This window comes from Biomphalaria glabrata, chromosome 11, assembly GCF_947242115.1.
Source record: "Biomphalaria glabrata chromosome 11, xgBioGlab47.1, whole genome shotgun sequence".
Lineage (NCBI taxonomy): Eukaryota > Metazoa > Mollusca > Gastropoda > Planorbidae > Biomphalaria > Biomphalaria glabrata.
Window position 1 is genome coordinate 16,823,276 of NC_074721.1, and position 20,751 is coordinate 16,844,026.

Below are 20,751 nucleotides of genomic sequence, written 5' to 3' on the forward strand. Positions count from 1 at the left end.
TCTGTTATAGTTTTCTCCAAAAAATGACGAAAGCTTATTCTGATCTAGATTTAGATCTATATAAGTCTAGATTACTCTAGATCTACCGGTATTATATCCATTGATCTTTTCTTTGCACGGGGGCTTATGAATAGAAGAGGTCAATGGGGCTACGGCTCCTTGTAAAAAAACAACTGTTTAATCGATAATGGCTTAATGATGGATGTTCCAACAGATTCTAATCGAATTCAAACATCTTTAAATCTTGCCAAAAGAACGTTAACGACATTTCCATTCTCAAAAAAAACTTGTGTTTGCAACTGTGGAAAATACAAATTGGACGAGTTACCAAAATTACGAGTTAGCATTGATTCAAGTGTATTAGTGAATTAGAAATATATAATAGTATTAGTCACATTTCATTACATGAATTCGGACATTCGCTGTTTTTGTCTTTTGTAGTCATTAAATAATTATTTTAATATTTATTATAAAACTAGCGCGCTGTATGATATGATAATGATGTGTTTGTCCATTTTCCAATGATTCTGACCCAATTTCCTTCCATTTAACTGTCTTTTTATGCAAGAAAAACGAATTTCAAATTTATAAGTCAGGGCCAGGGTGTTGTTTTTCTCTAATGTTACCAGGATGACTTTACCGCTTTACCTCTTCCTAGGTTAAGACTATATTTTTTTGATGAGCCAAGGCTATAACTATAAATATGCTAGTGAGCCCAGCAATATTTATTCTGTTTTTGGATCTTATTTATTTGAATCATAAGCCAAGGCCAAGTTGTTTGATTCCATACAAAAAAAAATTAATAGGATGTTTGTATTAAATTACGATTTTCTTACCAGAATTTATTCCAAATTACCAGTTTTAGACATCACTGTTCTTATATTAGATCTATATTTATATTTGTTTGTTTGTTGATTTTTTTTTAAAATAGAGAATAAATGCTCGCTCTAAGGGGCAAGCCAAATCTCCTTCCCCTTATCTTATAAAGATCTATTACTATTATTACAGACGTTACTTGAAACAAGAAGATAGATCTAGATATCTATTTATGTCCTACGGCTATGCGTTTCATGTGTGTCAATCTACTATCTAGTCGTGCATGCCAATCAATGACCTAAACTCTGCCAAGTTGTTGGTCCTCCTGTCTGATTCAGGCAACCCATTCCACTCTCTAATGGCACTAGGGAAGAAGGAGCATTTGTATGATTTTTTTCTAGCGTATGGAAGTTAAGAGATGTGCCTCTATCTTTTTGTCTTTCTGAAAATTTGATTAGGTTTTGTTTTTCTGTTTGTAAATTATGCTTTAGTGTTTTATGTATTATTGCTACTTTACTTTTTATTCTTCTGTCCTGAAGTGCCTTTAAATTAAGTGATTTTATTAATGGTGTTTCTCTAATCAAATGTGAAGATTCGTTTGTTATAATACATACCAATTACCCTAGCAATCAGTGGATCAGAGTTTACACGGATGGCTCATCCCATAAAGCCACCACAAATGGAGGAGCTGGAATACTTATCGAATGGCCAGATGGAGGAAAACTAGAAAAATCCATTGCAACTGGAGAGCTCTCTGACAGTCACAGAGCAGAAAGGGAAGCACTAGCACTAGCTGCTACCATGCTAGCAAATCATCCAAGTTCCCCTCACAGTCAGATTGTCTTTCTAACAGACGCGAAAACAACCCTCCAAAGCTTGCAAAACTCTGATTCCCCTTATATTAAAAACCTCAGAACAGCACTTACAAAGCTCAACAACAACAGCAAAAAAAAACTGTTATTCAATGGATACCAGCTCACATACAACTAGCAGGAAATGAGAAGGCTGACACACTGGCCAAGAGTGGGAGAACAAACTCACAAGTAAACTCTGCACTCTATCCAGAAGAAATGAAGAAATTAATTGTAGATAAAATAAATGAGAAATGGACGAGCTCTCATCCAAATCACAAGAAAGATGACGCTTACTATAAGCTATCCAGACAAGACCAACGTCTAATCTTTCGACTCAGGACCGGACACAACAGAATGCGACAACACATGTTCTGGAAGCTCAAAATTGGAACCAGTGAAATCTGCCCATGTGGAGTATCACCAGAAAATGCCGACCACGTCCTCCAAAACTGCTCTCTCTACCAAGAGGCCCGTATAAGACATTGGCCCCAAATCACCCCAATAGAAAGAAAACTATATGGAGAGCTCCCTGATTTGGAAACCACTGCACAGTTCATCTCATGTATTGGTCTAGTCATATGAACACTCCAACATAACAATGAGAACGATGAAGAAGAAGAAGAAGTTTGTTATAAGTCTCACTACTCTAATTTGTATTTATTCTAGTTTCTTTGTTTTCTTGAGGGATCCCATACAGAGGCATATTCTAATATTGGCCTAAGTTTTATGCTTCTATTTGATTTGTCAAATTTTTTTTTTAATAAAGCCTAATATTTCTCTCCTGGTTCCTGCCCTGGTCAGTAAAGTCCATTAATTTCATTTTATTAAATTCACAATTTATTAAAAATGTGTTCCACAGTGCTGCCTATATGTATGCAACATTCATTGTTTCAGCACTTAGCTTCACATTTGTATTTGCAATGATTGTAACAAACAAAAGTTTTTCTCCCTTTGTTTAGAATATTTTGCCAGAAAACTATGAGTACAAGTTATGTGAATACTTGCAACTTGACAGAGAGGACAAATTTTTAGTGACACTTCGCATGACTCTTTCCACCAAAGAAGAGGCCTTAGAATGGAAACGTAACTTTGAAGAGAGATCTTTGACAACACATGTTAAAGACAAGACTTATCCCAATGTTGAGAGAGTCAGTGTTTTCAAGGTCAGAAGAGTGTAATCAAATTAAAATATTTGCATATATAAATGAATTAATATATATGATAAAATTTTATTATAAATTTAAAAAATACAATTTTTGATTGTGTGTTTACAAATTATTTTGGGGGTGTAGGCATTGATATGGATCTTTCTGGCTGATCATACGAATAGAACTTATATTGGTATATATGTAGGTTTTATTTCTCAGTGTGTCATCCTCTAGTGCTCTTTGAATGGTCAAGAAAAGAAATTCTTGAAGTCTTGATTAAAATAATAGAACAGTTTATTAAAGACGTTTTTTGGAATTAACTCTTATTTAAGAAACATTTAAACACCTTTGGGGGGGGGGTGCGCAGTGGCTGAGTGGTTAAGTGCTTGGCCTCTGAACCTGGGGTCCTTAGGTCTAATCTGTGTGAAGTCTAGGATTTTGGATTTTTAGGGTTCCCATGAGTCCACCCAACTGTAATGGGTACCCGACTTTAGTTGGGGAAAGTAATGACATTTGGTCATTGTGCTGGTTACATGACACCTTGCTCATTAACCAAATGCTTAATAAACAGATGACCTTGACATCCTCTGCTCTATAGATTGCAAGGTATGAAAGGGGAACTTTACTTTTTTTTAATCACCTCTTACTTAAATTAATATCTTTGAAATGTCCATAATTTTTAATGTGGACTGGAGTGTATTGATTATGCAAGAATATGATAACATTGAGAAACAGACAAGCTACCATTATGCATTAGGTCTGGGCATTAGGATTGAATGATTATGTATTGTAAAGAAATATCTACATCTCTGTTCATTTTTGCATTCATATTTAAAAAGTAAACTAGTTGTAATGTAGACTTAGTGTGTACATTTATCTACAGGCTCAGTACAGGTGTCAGTTTTTTGACAGAAGAAAGAATAAGAAAAAACTACCAGAGAAGTCAAAATTTCGGGACTGTCACAGTATTCTTTTTATCAATATAAAGAAATATTTCAGAAAAACAGTGTAAGTATCTGGTGAGCATATGCCTCATTGTTTAGAAACATTGTATGCAGATGATGTTTTCAATAGTTAATATGAATATGCTGGATTGCAGAACTTCAAATCGGAAATATGGTGTTCAAATCTTGGTGTCACTAGTCATTCACTCTTACAACCATAGTGTTATTTTGAGACTTTCTACATTTGACTTTCTGCCTAAAATCCTTACATTCCGATTGAAATAAGAAAACTCCTAGGTTTAGCTATATATACAAAATCGATAAACAAACTTTGCATCCAAAATTACATCCAAAGTAAAAATAAAAGTAATAAAAACAAACAAAAACAAAGCTTTAATCCCTTTTTCAATATCAAACAAAATAATTAATTTATTAATAATTTTTGTTTATTGACCCAAATTTTTCTGTAATTGCCGAAGAATCTTCTTTAGGGAAAGACATAATGGTAATCCTCTTTATGAACTAAACCACTTGGAATCTTCAAGTTGAAATAATAATGAAATGGAATACAGACTGTTAACAAACAATAAAAGTTCATTTTAAGAATAGATTCACAAAAGTATGTATCATGAAGCTTGAAACATATTTATTGAATGGCCCTGCTTTTGTCTTCCCTTGTATCCTCTCTAAAATTAGTTTTTTCATCGCACAGGGAGGAAGGAGAATTTTCTGTTGGAAAGAACCTTGCTTATTTTTTTAACTCCCTTTACTATTTTTAGTACAATGAAACAATTTATTGTTGTTTCTTAGAATGTAAACATTCTGTTTATACAACTAAACCACCATGACCTTGGCGCTTATTATTATGTGACAAATATACTTAACAGTGTGTCATTGAAACAAAATATTTTCAGGGACCACCATATGCCCAAATACAAAATGGTAGTTCGTCTTCACTATGCACATGACCACCCACTTGACACAGCTGATGTGCTGAAAAAGCGGCACCTAAATGAGGACATTAAGCGGCGCTTCCTGGAAATGTTTCGACAGGGCATGAAACCCAAAGACGCTCTTGACAGACATAAGAAAGAGCTTCTACAGAGCCTGGGTCCAGAGAAGTACAGACAGGTCGTATGTGATGGCTATTATGTGCCAAATGTTCCAAAAATTTACAGGTATTCAGTCTCATCTTATGGTTGGTGTCATAGTCTAACAGTATGGCAAGTTTGGTCTTAATTGTCTGAATCTGCATTTGACATTGGTGGAGGATTTAAAATCTGCCCATCTTTTTTACTATTCCTCTATCTCAGCTTGCAAATTCATTGGGTCAAAAACCAAAAGGGAGGAACATAGACACAGATATCGAAAATGTCTGTAATGATTTCCTAGAAATTCCATTTTGGTTTAAATTTAAAATTCATTAGTTATTAAAATCAAAATAATTGCAAATAGATGCTGAAGAAAATTTTGCAGTGTCTTCTGTGTCTAGATCTATAGGCCTATCATTAAAATTTTATAATCTCTGAGTAGATTAATACATTTGCTTAGCCATAATTTTGGGGAGGGGATTAGGGGACTAGTGGCAGGGTAAAAAAATTCATAAGTTGTTAAGTGCAAAATAATTACTCTTACAAAATTTTGTTTGCAGTATAAAGGAGGCATTGTCTTTTAAAAAAAATATTTGTTTATGTTTAACTTGTGTGTGATTGTACTAAAAGATAGTATAGGTCTAAGGACATCAAAAGTTCACCATTCCAACATTTGTTAGGGTAAACAGCATTTTATTAGCATTGAATCTTTTGCTTTTCAAGAAAATTTAATTTCTAATTACCTTCTATAAAAAAAACATTGGTCAGCAAGAGCTTATCATATTCCTCCCATTTTTCATTTCAGATAGTTAAATAAATTAATAACATAAAGTTTATTTTTGATTATGTATTTTATTTCAAAATATATTTTTCCCTCCAAACATTAGGTTGTATTATCAAATACATGGTAAAGGTGTATCGGCTAAAACTACAACAAAGAGATCCTCTCGACACAATCCTAACCCTGACTGGATAGCTTTTCAGAGTTGTCAGGACGCTACTAATGATGAAGGAGGAAACCATTCTGACTACAATGAAGAAGAGACTATAGACCAAGACCAGGGAAATAACTCAAGTCTTCCTTGCCAAGGAATGGTTGTGAACCTACATTGCAGTGTTGTTTCTGACAGCTCTCTTCAAAATAACATACTGGAACATAACATCAACACTGCGGAGATGCTAGACCCTAAAGCTCTGACAGAGCAGATGGGCCAGCCTCATGTTGTCCTGAATCACAATGATGAGATCCAGAAACTGGCAGAGGCAGACATAACTTATCCCAACATCACTGCTCACAATTCTGTCTACAACGATCTCAGAAGCCAACAGAGTCTGTCAATGGCCACATCTCTTTTCTCAGATTCCCATCTGGGAATGGGCTTGTTCCAAACAACTCAACATCCTTCCTGGGACAACTTCAGTGTTATCCAACAAGCAGCTGTCATGGTGAATGATGTACCTGCAGCTCATCAGAATATGGAGTTTCAAAATCCAATTCAACAAAGCCAGCAGGATAATTACATGAACATTTCTCAGACCAGCTGTGATGAAGCCAATTTTCTTGTGCCACAAAATGCACTGGATCACAGGTTGCAGAGCTCTTTAACTCGTGATGATTATGACATGCTCTCCTCTCAGCACTACACCTGGCCTCATGACAGAATTCAACAGCAGTCCAATCCAGGTCATGCAACTGATAAAGTCATAACCAGCAGATATTCTGAAAGCCGTAACCAAGAAACAAAAAAGTTTGCAGTGAGAAAGTACATCCAGAAAAGAAAAAAGAAAATCACAAAAGAGCTGAACATGAAACATGTAACCAAAAAATGGATGGAGAGGAAACCTAAAGTTGAGGCTGAGACCCAGAACATGGCCTCAGAAGTTGTACAGAATAGTTTGCTTGCTGATGAAGCTGATAAGCTCAATGTTAAACTGACAACATTTTTCAATAAGCTTAAAAGTAAAATGAGCTCAGACCCTAAAATATTTGTTCCTGCTGTACGAAGTTTTATCCTAGCTACTGAGAATGCTTCAGATGACAGTGAACTAGTCAGCTTTCTTAAAGACTTTAAGAAAACGGAGGAAAATATTTTAAAAAGTCTACAGCAGTATAAACTGGACAGTACCAGAAGCTGTAGTTCACAAACCTCACTGTGTGGCCCTGTGGTGAAGCTGTACAAAATAAAGCCTGAATCAAAAAACAAATTGAAAGGTAGAGCAGATACCAAAGTTGGTACTCAGAAGAGATGTAAATCAAATTTAGCTTTAAAAGACTTAACAGAAAAAACAGACTGTTCCAACAGATTCAAGAATACTCTGCAATCATCCAATGGAAAAAGTAAACCTTTATTTATAGTTGAAGATTTGAACTTTTGCTCAGGAAATCTTTCAAGTTGCACACAAGCCAAAAATTTAAATCTGGGAACCAGCCCTGTGCACAAGGAATATGTTATTCAGTCTAGCAGACTTTCCAATGGTCTCAACAAATCTGAATGGCAGTCAAATGATTTGATCATTGGTTCAGACTTAAAGTAAAACTTCTGATAGAAATTTGTCTTCCATGGAAATAAGTTATGGGTCTTTATGAACATTCTATGAAACCAGAAGGTACAGTTTCTTGTGATTATATTGATTACAATCGTAGGTAACAATTATGACATTTTTTTTTAACCTTCTCTGGATCAATAAAAATTGAGGACTATTTTTTTTTCATATTTGAGTATTCAAATCTTTCTAAGTGCTTACTTTAGAAAAAAAGAATGTGAACAATTGGCTTTTGATTTAAAATATTATTCAAGAGTGTTGTCACAAAAATTTCCTTTGAATTACGGCATGTGAAATCACAAATATCTTTCATTTATTTTAAATAAGACTTATGGAGATTAAATTCTAGATTTCTTATTGCTTAAGTTAAGGCCACTTGGTTTCTTTTGCTCTCTGCAAGGTTTCTAGCATAGTCTGTCTCCATGCTGTTCGATCTTGTGCTATTACCTCTCACATACTTTCACTGATACTTCTCAGACCTCACTTGCAGACATGTCTGTAGGCTAGTCTTGGGCTGCCCTTGGGTCTGACTCCCACTGCAAGCTCAGCATAGAGGATGTCCCATGGTATTCTTCCACCTGGCTTGTGTGTGACATGTCCAAGCCAATGTAGTCTTCTTTGTACCACATAGTGTATTGCCCAATTTTAAAGTCCTTATTGGAAACATGATCTCGCCAGGAGATGCACTGCAAGTGAAAACTATTTAATCTGTGTGTGCTCTTGATGCATGTATGTTGCCCAGCTCTCATCATAAAGAAAAGTGCTCACTAGACAGGCGTTGTAGACTAGCAATTTGGTTAACATAGTCAATTTGGCATTTTCCCAGACAGGCTTGAAGAGTTGTGACATTGCTGCCGAAGCCTTTTCAATCCTTTTTGTCAACTCAGCATTTAAATTTAGGTTGCTGGTAATAGTTGATTCCAGTTAGGTAAATTGTTACACCTCTTACCTTAGGTATTTCTGTGATGTCTAGTGCCAGAATTTTAGTCTTGGTCCCAGTTTCTGGTGCGAGAAATGAGTAAAGTATTTGAGATATACTATTTTTTTGTTTAGATGTAATTTTAAATTGAATTTTTAAAAATTTTGATCTTATTTTGATGATGAATAAGAAAATCAAGGTCACTGTGATTGTGCTTGATTTATAAGAAATAAATACAGATATTGAATTGCCTTTCTTTATTTTTCAAAATTTTCAAATTAATGAATCTGTATTTAGTTCTATTTTAGAACTATTGTTATCTAAGTTATGTACTTTTTTTTTTTGCTTTTAATTATGTCTGATTTCTTTGTGCAATATTTTATGAGGCTTTTTTATTTATTAAAAAATGTCATTTTACATTGTTATACATTTGTTGATTTAAAATGTCATTATTTCATATAAGGGATCATTGAATCCTAACATTTATTTTTTTTTAAGGCGAATACTCTTTTTGGTTATGCATATAAAGTTATAAAGTGGCAGAAGGGTAGTGTTCAAATAAAAAATCTGAGATTTAGCAACTGTTGACTCAAGTGCAATTATAATCCTAGCTTTTAAAAAAAAAAACTATCCCCATAAAAGCTTGGATGTCATGTAACGGTGATTACCTATCAGTATTTGTCCTCTATACATTATGTTTATCTACAGATTTTATACTTTCATATATAGTACAACATTTCACAGTACATATTATTTAAAAAATAATAATTTGATCAAGCATTGTATTTTAATTATATTTTACATTTGTGTGGTGTTTATTTTAGGATGATTAGATTTGTTAATTAGCATTGCTCCTAATTAACAGATGATATATTTTATATTTTACCTTCATTCTTTTTTCTGTATTTTTAATGCCTGATATTAGCTGAATAAAGTACCAACTATAACTATAAAAAAATGACGTTCAATTCAAAGATCATTGCTTGCTAATGCCAATTATTTAATTAGGAATAAAATTTTACGTCACAGAACCAGCAACCTAACATTACAAATAAAAAAGAGCACAATTTGTTAACATTTAACACAAACAATATGATTTTTTTTTGGTCAAAACTAACATGACATATGAATAGATTCAAATCAATTTTGTGGAGAACAAATCAGTGTGTGACCTTCAGAGTTTTACGATGATCATCAGGCAAAATAAAAATACTGCTTTCAACAAAGTAGAAAAAAAAATTTACTAGCAGAAACAAGCAAATCAATTTGATAATTCAAATAAACAAAATACTAAAATAATTTACTACACAAAAAGCAATAATCATTAAAACAACAGCAGTAACAAAAAAAAAAGTCATTATGTCAATAATGTATTGTACATCTTAAATCAGGTTTTTTTTTTAAATCTAGAATAAGAAAATTTTAGGATACATTGACAAATGTCAGACCTGTTACATACATAAACTATTAGGTATTTGTTGGTGTATTGACTAATTGGACCTTGTGATATGGTTAACATACTTATGTAACACACACCCAGTTGTTTTAAAGTACATTTTCGGTCATAGCAAGAAATATGTGTTCTATCAAAGATGGCGAAACATCCAAATGAAGTTTTTATATCCTCAGGAGCTAGAGTGTGATTTCTGTGTACATTTTAGTGTAATCATTTACCAGCTCTTAATTCTTAAAGAGGTTACAATGCACTACAGTTTAAATTAAAATTTAGGTTTAAAACAAAGCCTATGATAATACAGTAAGAAAAGTAATATATTTACTTGTGTGTTTTATTTAGTATATGACATGAGAAGTCAAATGTGACATTAGGGATTCATTGCACTCAACCATGAGATTATAAACATCAGTTGTAAGCATTAGGTCATAAACAAAAAAAATATCTGATTGACTTCATGTATCGATTAAAGTATTTTATATCAAGTCCTCCAGCTGGACAAGTGCTGAGGACACTCACCCAGTCTTCAACAATGTCTGCAGTCACAAGGGAGACTTGGGTGACATAAAATATTGAAATTCAACACAGACACTCTGTCACTCACAAGCTCTCCTTATTTTTAAATAGACATTCCTTCAAGATAGCTCCTTTAATATAATTATGTCTTTTGTGTATTCATGTTGTGATTGTTAATTAGCGACATGACTCTGCTAAGTCATTGCTTTTCCTGGCTGATTCGGGCAGCCCATTCCAGCTCTAATGGCACTAGGGAAGAAGGAGCACTTGTTCAAATTCGTCCTAGCTTATAAATAAGAAATGTGCTTCTATCTTTGTGTCTCAAAGAATTTTTAAGATTTTGTCTGACTGTATTATTTAAATTTATTAAAATGAACCTCTAAAGTAACTGTAGACCCTCAAAAAAAACATTATATTTAGTTAAAAAGAAACACAATGTTTTCAACTGAGCAGTTTAAAAAAAAATGTATATACAACTACATATAAACAAAGGCAACTTGAAAATAATAGATAAATTCAAGTAATATTAGATTGACAATAAAGGAAAATTGCACAAATAGGATGGCTCACAAATAACAATAATGCTATGACAATGACACATTAAAAGTAACATTCATCCAAGATGAGCACTAGGTTGTCAAGTCAATGGTTTTAATACAATCCTTTTCTTGGCTACACTAGAAATATATTTCTATGAACAGAATGTTTAACTAAGACATTATTAATTTTCTTAATTCGCATCCAGAAACCTTTTGGAATTCTCTTTCTTTTTAATCTTGTGAGATTAAATCCACAAACATATACAGAAGCAGAAATGTTCACTTTAGATCTGACTGAAAAATGGAAAGCAGTTTACATGGCATAGGAAATGATATTTTACTTGTGAGTGAAATCCATTTAAAAAAATAAATAATTAGTAAATGCAGGAGAAACAAGTTTAAATATCCCATGAGGATGAGGTACAAACATACAGTGAGATACAGTGCTTTCCAGAATACCATTACTTGGACATAATCATTTTGTCACAATTACTTGACAAGTGTAGTTAATACACCAAATTAATTAGTACTAACTCTATATTCACTTGAAGAAACAAACAAAAAAAGGCAGCTACTGATTGTAAGCAACAATCACGTCCAAATTAGACCTCATTGAAAAGTTATGGAGATAGCAGAATTCAAATGAATAAAATGAAAGAAATACTCTTGTGTTTTTAACCTGTCCTGGTCAAAGGCTTAAACAAAACATTACAGACATTCCATTAACTTTTCTTTAATAAACTTTTTTTTTTAACTGGATGTCCTATTATTTATGAGATGTCTGTATATTTACTGATGGTTTGCAACTTTGCTATTAGATTCAATAGGTTTTTTAATTGTGCATACCTGACTAAGAAATTTAACCTGGTTGTGCAAAATATTTTTATCTACATTTCATTCCAGATAAACTTTCAAGACAAATTCTATTAAATATATTACATCAGACCAAATCTATATTCAACATGACATAATGAATACAAAAATAAATCAGATCAACAAAGTAAAACTTAAACTGTGTGACACCCGAAGCTACATGGAGGTGTGCTGCTGGTTATTATGGTGGTCATTTTCATGGATTTTAGACATATTTCTTAAAGACTCTAGTAATGCATTTACAGACCTATATTGTATAAACAACAGAGATATAGTGTATAACAGGCTTATAACTTTAAGGAACTACAAATAATTTGGACTTGATCAAGACAAACCCATAAACTAAATACAAACTTTAAAAATATATTCTTCAATAAGAAAAATGAAACATCAACTTGTGTTATTAAGTTAATTGTATGGACTAATTTGTAATATAAGAATTTTATAAGTTCATATTCAATTTAATAATGCACAGAAAAACAAAATATGATTTTTTAAAATTTAACCTTGTATTGTTACATTACTTGAAAAATGTCTTTGACTTTTTGATTTACAAAGTTTAGGTTTACGAAGTTAACTACACACCAGTTAATACAATTTGAAGAACATGTGACCTTAATGTCACCAGAGAGCCCAATGTCATGTTAAAAATCATGCACAACAAAATTTATGGAAATTAAATAATTTTCAAACACAACGACTTCATTATTCTATTTAAAAGAAAATCAAAGAGATCACAGCTAATGATAAAATTAAAAACTGATAACATCTGGCCAAGAAGCATGCAAATCTAGCATAGGTTGGATGCAGTAGATGACTTCTGAACTATTCATCTAAGCCTCCATCTATGATATGACTAAAGGAGAATGGCGTGAACATGTGACCTGATCCATCATAAAACTTGGACTGAAACTCCACCCTGGCAATGAAAGAATAAATATTAAGTTTTCAGGAAACTATAAACAAATAATGCAGCTGTCACTTTTGTTTTATATTGATTTATATAAAATAAAATATTCTTCCAAAATTAAGATTCAATTATTTCTAATTTATATCAATTACTGTAGTACAACATTAATACCATGATGTATACAGCATACTATTGAGATCAAACTTTCACAAGGTCAGAGTTTTTGTTTCTATTGATGGGGGGAGTGGTGGCTGAGTGGTTAAGTGCATGGCTTAGATAGAAACTGATGCATCTCAGGTTTGAATCCTGGTAAAGACTAAGCTTTGGAATTTTTGTTTTTTACCCAACTCTGACATTAGTTGAGGAAACTAAAGATGGTTGGTCCTTGAGCTGGCCACATGACACCCTTGTTAACTATTGAGGTCAATGAGCTGCTATGTTTAATGTAACAAAATATTTCCATTTTGATTGGGGAATGCTAGTAAGGCAGACAAAACCTTATAACTTTAATAATCCCAGAACAAAAAATACTACAAATTTTTTGAAGTGTTCTTCATACTATCAGCTCAGCCAATTAACAGGTTGCACATAGGAGTAATGGTGACAATATCTCCAATGAAATTTTATTTCATCTGGTCAATAGAAATACAATGGACATTCTATATTTATCTGCATCTTTCAAGTTAACAAAAGTAAAGAAGGCAATGGGTTTATGTCCATCTTAGCATAGACTAACAATGTGTGTTTTCTAGATTTCAAGTCAAGAAATACTCTATTGTCTGTACAACATCAATGTTAAGCTAAGACTTATGTAGCCTACGTTTATGTTAATCTTATCGTAAATGTTTATCTAATCTAACTTTCAAGTTGTGGACTATCTGACACAATCCTATATACTTTCTGTCAACTCTTTTAAGAAATCCTATTTGAACCAAGGAAAAATATTTCCTACAAGGGATGATGAACTATCAAGTAAAAAGTATAGATTCAGATTGTCACAAATGTAAAAATAAAAAACTGTTGATGAAACTGACTCAACATTTTTAAGGCTATAATATAATTTGAAATCTCAACAGCTTTCCTGGTACTCACCTTGGTTGCATTGATATTTTATTGTTCCTAGAATACATTCTGCTACCTTCTACAACTTCTTAGATAAATTTCACAACTAATGCTAATTAGAACCAGCAAACAAGTAGGACTCACCAGTGAAGCCTGAGAGCATGGAGAAAAGCAGACAATCCTTCCATCAAGACAAGGATCAATACAGTCATGCCTGCCCAGATTTGGAAAATGAAAAACAGTATGATACTTCCATATGTTTTTGGCAGGCCAAATCCTATACGGAACACTAGTGTCCATAATACTTCAGACAACTCTGAAACATACAAGTAACAATCGCTGGAACTTAAAAATACAATTTTTAGTCAAAAACAGAATCAAAGTTCTAATTCAGAATTTTTTTACATATAAAAACAAGCATTTAAAGATGATTAAAAAATCTCATATCTAATTAACATCTGAAAAAAATATTAACAATTATTGTTTATGTCAATAAGTTTAGGTTATCAACTATAGTCTTTATCTTACTTTTACAAATAGAAAACATTATCTTCTATATTCACTTTATTGCAAGCATGCTACCAAATCTTTTTATTCTAAGAGATATCAATAATAGCAGAAGATTTTCCGGTTCTATAATAATTGATCACAGTTGTATATAAGATGTAAGCAATCTTACGAGCATGGGCTAGAGACAAGGCCCAAAGTCGCAGGTAGGATGCAGTATGAGAAATACAGCCCAAGCAGAACTCAATAGTGTGGATAGCTTGGTGAATAAATATCTCACTCAGGTCCACATGCTATAAAATAGATAATAAACTTCTAAATATAGAGAACAAATGTATTAAAATGTATTATATATAAAAATGTAAATAATTATGTTATAACAAAGAATTGAACATGTTACAAACTTGTATTTTTATTTTTAAAGACAATATTAATACAAAATAATCATTTACATAATTACACAACTCATTAAAGTAAGTAGAATATTTTCATAAACAATATATTTAATTCTGGAAACATATAAGTTTAAAAGAATTTTCATTCAAACCCCCCCCCCCCCCCACCCCAAAAAAAAATTCAACAACATTCTAAAAAAAAAGTGCAGCATAACTATTTCAATAAATTTGCCTCCTATACTAACTTCCTCTTCAACAGCCTCCTCTGTATGCAATGCTCCATTACTCTCCAAGTTGTGGACCACCTCTTCGCTCCCTCCACCTCCCAGCAGGTCACCACTGTTCACAGACAAGGGCTGGTGTTTAAACTGTAGGACAAAAACAAACAAATTAATTACTTCATTCAAATGTGCCAAATTAACAGACATTTATTTTGAAACCAACAACCAAATGCCAAAGAGTTGTGTTTGCAAAGTGCACAGATAGCCTTTAATTTCTAACTGAAGTGACTAAACATGACTTCAATGTGAATGTTTGGAAATCTACAAAATAATGTTGTTCTACATCAGCTTTAATAATTATAAAAGCTAATTATAAAATTTAGTGCTACATGATAATAAATGCCCAAATCCATAAAGGCTTCATGCAAAATAATAGTATCAGTTGTATATAACATTCAGTTTATAACACTTTTAAGTAAGGACATGATAATAATAGTGAAAGTCATAATACAAGTCTATACAATTTTTATAAAAAAAAAAAAAAAAAAAAAAAAAAAACAGAAATGAAATAAAAAATGCGGGTAAAATAAATCAAAGGTCACAAAGCAGAAATTCACCCACACCAAATCATGTAACAAAACATTGGAGTGCCTAATGTAGATGGTAAAGTGTTAACTCCCTTCATGCTGACAAAGCAACCTGAAAAAGGGGAGAGAAAAAGATCACCTTGCCATCATTAAAGCTATAGTTAGTAGGGGAGACTACATTGGGCGAGGTAGTAAACATTACTTCCTCCTCTTCTTCCTCGTCTTGTGGCACCATCTGAAAATCTGCCCTCTGAAAGCAGGGAGTAAAGAACAGGCAGTGTTCTTACAAGGTAACCCATTGAGATTCAAACTATTTGTCATTCATAGTATGGGTATGAGAAAAATGAGTTAATTCAACACAGTTCTTTTTTAAATGATGCTTGTAATACAGACAGTGAAAAGTGTTTATTCTATCTTTTTTTTTTCTTAGTGATATATTTTCAAAAACTAGTTTACCGAAAAGGCTATAAAAGACATTTTGTAGTGCGTTAATCTGTTTCATTTCAAACTGATACTCTGAAATTTGTCAATAACGGTACTCTTCTTTTTAAACATTACCATAGACAGAAGGGTTTTAAAAATGTTAATACATACAACTTAAATGATTTTTTAGATTATAGTATTAGAAGACATGGGAAAGTGTGTAAGTGAGATCTATCAAAAACAATGATGTTCTTTTTCAAGTTTAGTCATTGCTAATAGAATGTAAATAAGAGGTTCATTCTAAATGAAAGGTCAATTATGAAAATAAAAGTGATTTAAATAACTGATGCAAACAAATTCGAAATTGTGAGTAAAAAACAAACAATAATTTTTAAGCCCCAGTCAAGTGGCTTCCATTTAAATATCAAAATGGTAATAGAAACAAACTCAAGACACTGCCAACATATTTAAACACTGAAAACAATATAACTTGCTCTGCTCACCTGTCCATATTTCTTCATGTACCTAATGTACAGTGGTTTGCCTAACATCATCCAGGGCACACACAGTACTGCCAACACAACCAGAAAACTCTGGAATCCTTGCTGTAAGAGAAATTGGAAAAAGAAAGGTGTAAGATGTTTACAAGAGAACACTTTTAATACAAGCTTCATTGGATTAAACAAATATTGGCTATTTAGACAGAAACAAGGCAGCCACCATTTATAGATGATGTAAAGCTCATGTGTTGTTATGGCCAATAGTTAATTAGGGTTTCATGTCTTCGGCACAAGTGTCAACCGCCTTTACTTCCCCAATATGAATAAATGTAATCGACATAAATTTGAGTGGACTCGGGCGCTCTAAAAATCCAGAATTTCAAAATCTCAATCTTAACTGGGATTCAGAATCAGTTTAGAAACCAAGCACTTTACTACTTGGCCACCAAGTCCAACCACTTTAACAGCACAAATAAAACAAAATGACATTTGTGACATAATTGGGAGTTAACTATTTTTGAGCTATTGTAAAGACAGGAGGGCATGTAGACCATGTTTAGTTGCCATTTGCTCCTGAGTTACTAGCTTGACCACTGGACCTGTGTTGTGAACTTGCTCCTGAGTTACCAGCTTGACCACTGGGCCTGTGTTGTTAACAGTATATATTTTTGTTCTGTTATTTATTGGTCGTGTGTCTTGGGGTACTCTGGCGAAGTGTGCCCTGCTCTGGAGATCTTTGGGCTAAGTATATCTTTAATCATTATTGTATTTGATATATTGTGACTAATTAGTAGATAAAGCCTCAAATGATTTCCAGGCAGTATATTTTTACCCTGATGTTATGCATCCTGGGGTATTCCCAAACGTGACATATTTTTCTAGCCTTGTCTCTGAGGCATTCAACTTAGTATTGAATCATCAGATAGGCTTCTGAACAGCAGAAGACTATAAGTGGGATTCCATGAAGTGTATAGTTCATCATGACCTTTTTTCTTTGGCTAAAAGTGGCTGTGTTGGCCTGAAGCCTGTGACTCCACAGTGGCCAAAAGTGGCAGTGTGGTGACCTGAGGCCTATAACCTTCATTTTGTTTGCACTGATATGTGATTTCCCAAATTCTAGCTATAAGTCTCATTGAATCTTTTTAGCTATACCTGCTAATAGGTAATATCCATAGATCAAAATTTTGTTAAGTAGAATGGGGTGTTCTTTTATAATCAATCCCCAATTGTTATGTAACATGGAGTGCTTTTACAAGCAACCTCATTTTTATGTAACACTTTCTCTTGGAACACAAACGTTTTTCCCTGTCTCAGAATGTAAGCAACTAAATCTAGTTGTTAAGCTTAAATCAGGTAGTTTTTATCTACAAACTGTTTTTTTTTTTTTTTTTTCAGTTTTTTTTTACAACATCCTTCTGAAATGTTAGCAAGTCACTGCTTTTGCTGGTATAATGAAAACAAGCATAAGTTCCATATGGAAATCAATGTACTGACCTGTCCATTGTAAATAAACTGCTTTTGGTCATCTCTAACAGGAGATCCTGGACTAACATACTTAGCATAGTTGAACAGGAACATGTCAATCAAGCCTGAAGGAGAGCACATAAAACAATAAGTGTGACTACTATGGATCTAAAAAGAAAAACCAATAACTTAAGCAACCTAGAATATCATAGTAATAATTAAATGAATATAGTATTCTTCACAAATCACTGCAAGCTCAAAGCAATTTTAAAAGTAAAAGACATAAAACAAGAAATGTGGCAAAAAATATAGATTATTAAGATTGCACTACAACAAAATGCATTAGAGAACAAGGGAAAATATAAAATAATAAAAGTGACCAAATCATAAAATGTTTTTATCACAATGGTCTGTGAACAATGTCCACAATGACAGTAAATGTATGTCTGAAGAAACATTCTTATAAAATGAATTTCATCAATTCAATTTGACTTAACATGTGATATAATGCATACAATAACTCCTAATGCAGTATAATCCAATAGAAAATTACTTGCATTTTTTTTTCTTTTGTGTAAGAAGAACTCTTCAAGTCTCATAAGCTAATCTTTTTATTAGTGAAAAACCAGATTTGTATAGCTTTTTTCATTCAAATGAACATACCTAAATAGCAGTGTACAAGTTCACTCATTAAGTCATACATTTTTTAAAAAGTATAAATAGCTTTTTGGAGTTGAATGTAGTGTACAGGAAGTGTTGATCAGCTGTTTTTTTTAAAAGCTCTATCAAAATTTTTAGGCCCTTTTAGCACGACAGAATCAAATTTTTTAAGCTCCTCAGTTTATAACACAACTAATTTCAACATGGCAGAAGCATTAGACTTTCACTCTATGACTTATAAAAATACAAATGGGCAACTAACTAGCACCAAAGGAGATTTGATACGAATATCAGCTGCCATACGCAAAGATATTGTTAAAACTATTGCTCAATTCTTTTTTATTCTAGTTGAAAAATCAATTTAATGTCCTTGGCATTGTTTAGTTTATTGTATAAATCTCCAACAGAGCAATGGTGCAATGCCAGTGAAGTGTGAGAACATACCTATGAGAAGACTTGGAGCATCATGAGACTGACTGGGCGAGTACTTGATCCACTTGACAAATAACAAGATGATGAGGTAGCCAAACATGCAGAACAAGAAGATGATCATTGGGATGAAGTCAAAGATCAGGTTTAAAGGTTTGTTGAAATATCTGAAATAGAGACACCATTATCATTTCAATAAGAAAACAACACCCATACTGAATGGATATAGTTGCTGTAATACTACTGATGGCAGTGGAGTTTAGCCATGCTAGTCAAGAACAAGAACAAGGTCATTAAGGCTTGTGAAGTAGAATACATCAGCAGACATCATAGCATGAGTTTGTGTGGCCTGCAAGACTTGGCTTTAACCCAATAGCTCCTATTTCTGTTTAGAAAAAACCTTCCCATCCCCTACGCAAAGAGGGCGCCTAACTCTGAATTTTAAAAATCCTAAACAATAAATATATTGAAAAAAATAATCAAATTTAAGATCTAATTTAAGATCTAATACTAATAAATAAACAAACAACTTCAAAAATAGAACAATATGTCTAGTTTAAAAAAAAATATATACTTTTAATACCGTAAGAATATAAAAAAACAAAGTTACAAAGACAGTTTGTGTGGAAACACAAACTAAAAATCGGCCCCCGAAGTGGTCCACCCAGGTAGGTAAAAGTCAGGTATCAATATTTTCAGAAAGAACATCAGGATTAAATTCTATCAAAGGCAAATGACAGAGAAGAATGGAGAAAGAAGGTTGACAGATTTTGTGTGGTGCCCCAGCGATCCAGCAGACCAAAGGATAGGTGAAAGTGAATGTGAAGTTAAATGCTAACCTGGCCTAACTGATGTCTTATAATGAATATCTAATTGATCTAATTGTTTTGTAAAGAGTCAATCTCTTATTCAATTCCTCAAAAAAAATAAAAATAAAATTCCGTTAAAAAAAAATTCCTTTAGTTAAGTGTTCTACGGTTGTAGTGTAGCACTGCAGTTCACGCGATAATATGAAAACCTACTTATTAATTGTTGTTTAAAATTATGTCCAACTTATATGCAAACTAAATAGATTTTTTTCTCTTAAAAAAAGTAAACATTATTTTAGGGTAAATGTAGTAGTTACTAGGATAGAACTTACATAACGTAGCAATACAAATGTAAAAAAAAAGTTTTGTAACAAAAAGTCTAAGATTCATTTGCATAAATGTGTTAGAAATATGGTGCATTGATATCTCCTTTACTAAAGAGCCTACATTGTTTGTTACTATTAATAGTGAATAGTTGTAAAAGTGGTGTATTTTTTATGAAAAAACTGCTGGCATAAGTGATTTAAAAAATTAGATTTTTTGCTTTTAGAAAAGAAAAAAGTAGCAGTTGCATCAGAACTAAGAATGGACTAAAATATTATGATGTCAGATTTTCACTATCTTTTCTAGTTTACGAGATCTAAAAGGGACAGACATTCCACACAAGCTAATAGCGTCTTTTCCCCTTTCGGGGACCGTTAAAAATAAAAAAATACTCATTTTCCCAGGTGAAGGCTTATACACTGGGGCTATGGGCCTGTTCATTTGAAAAACTATTTAAGCAATAAATATCTTCCTGATTCTATCTCCACAATGATTTGTAATCATGCTTGCAATGAGACTATAAGAAATCTTTTATTAAAAATGTTTTAAGCAATTATATTGAAAAGGGGATTTTAGAAACTTTCTACAATGGTTAAGAACAAAAAAAAAATTGAGAAAATGTTTCCGACTGTAGGAGGAGCTAATGGGTTAAACAAGCTTTTACTTTAACCATTACCCAAAAAGGAGTTAATCTCAATTTGACATTCCATAAAAGTGTGGAAATTAGTTATGTATAATAAAGAACAGTTGCAGAGACAAAAAA

At 32.7% G+C, this 20,751-nt stretch overlaps 2 protein-coding genes across 10 annotated transcripts in view; one reads left to right on the forward strand and one right to left on the reverse strand.

Moving 5' to 3' along the window:
- The first annotated feature begins 91 nt into the window (after window positions 1–91).
- LOC106051836 (uncharacterized) lies at window positions 92–11,675 on the forward strand. Of its 4 annotated transcripts, none has more exons than XM_013207044.2 (5): window positions 92–339; window positions 2,630–2,833; window positions 3,702–3,826; window positions 4,677–4,940; window positions 5,741–11,675. In XM_013207044.2, exons 1-5 carry the CDS (start codon window positions 196–198, stop codon window positions 7,386–7,388), a joined length of 2,385 nt encoding a protein of 794 aa, XP_013062498.2. In that variant the 5' UTR covers window positions 92–195; the 3' UTR covers window positions 7,389–11,675. The 4 variants fall into 4 exon arrangements, with proteins under 4 accessions (XP_013062498.2, XP_055859700.1, XP_013062499.2 ...); XM_056003725.1 differs by lacking the exon at window positions 92–339 and adding an exon at window positions 387–809; XM_013207045.2 differs by lacking the exon at window positions 92–339 and adding an exon at window positions 387–709.
- The window catches only part of LOC106051824 (V-type proton ATPase 116 kDa subunit a 1-like), a 25,790-nt gene continuing 14,331 nt past the window's right edge, over window positions 9,293–20,751 (reverse strand). For 4 of the 6 annotated variants that reach the window (XM_056003719.1, XM_056003721.1, XM_056003718.1 and 1 more), the window contains 8 exons: window positions 18,871–19,022; window positions 17,797–17,891; window positions 16,306–16,407; window positions 15,519–15,629; window positions 14,817–14,939; window positions 14,349–14,469; window positions 13,814–13,985; window positions 9,293–12,616 (listed from right to left, as the gene is read on the reverse strand). In XM_056003719.1, the coding sequence (XP_055859694.1) occupies window positions 12,523–12,616; window positions 13,814–13,985; window positions 14,349–14,469; window positions 14,817–14,939; window positions 15,519–15,629; window positions 16,306–16,407; window positions 17,797–17,891; window positions 18,871–19,022 (970 nt within the window). In that variant the 3' untranslated portion in view covers window positions 9,293–12,522. The remainder of the gene's footprint in view (window positions 12,617–13,813; window positions 13,986–14,348; window positions 14,470–14,816; window positions 14,940–15,518; window positions 15,630–16,305; window positions 16,408–17,796; window positions 17,892–18,870; window positions 19,023–20,751) is intronic. The other 2 variants (XM_056003722.1, XM_056003724.1) reach the window with 2 other exon arrangements.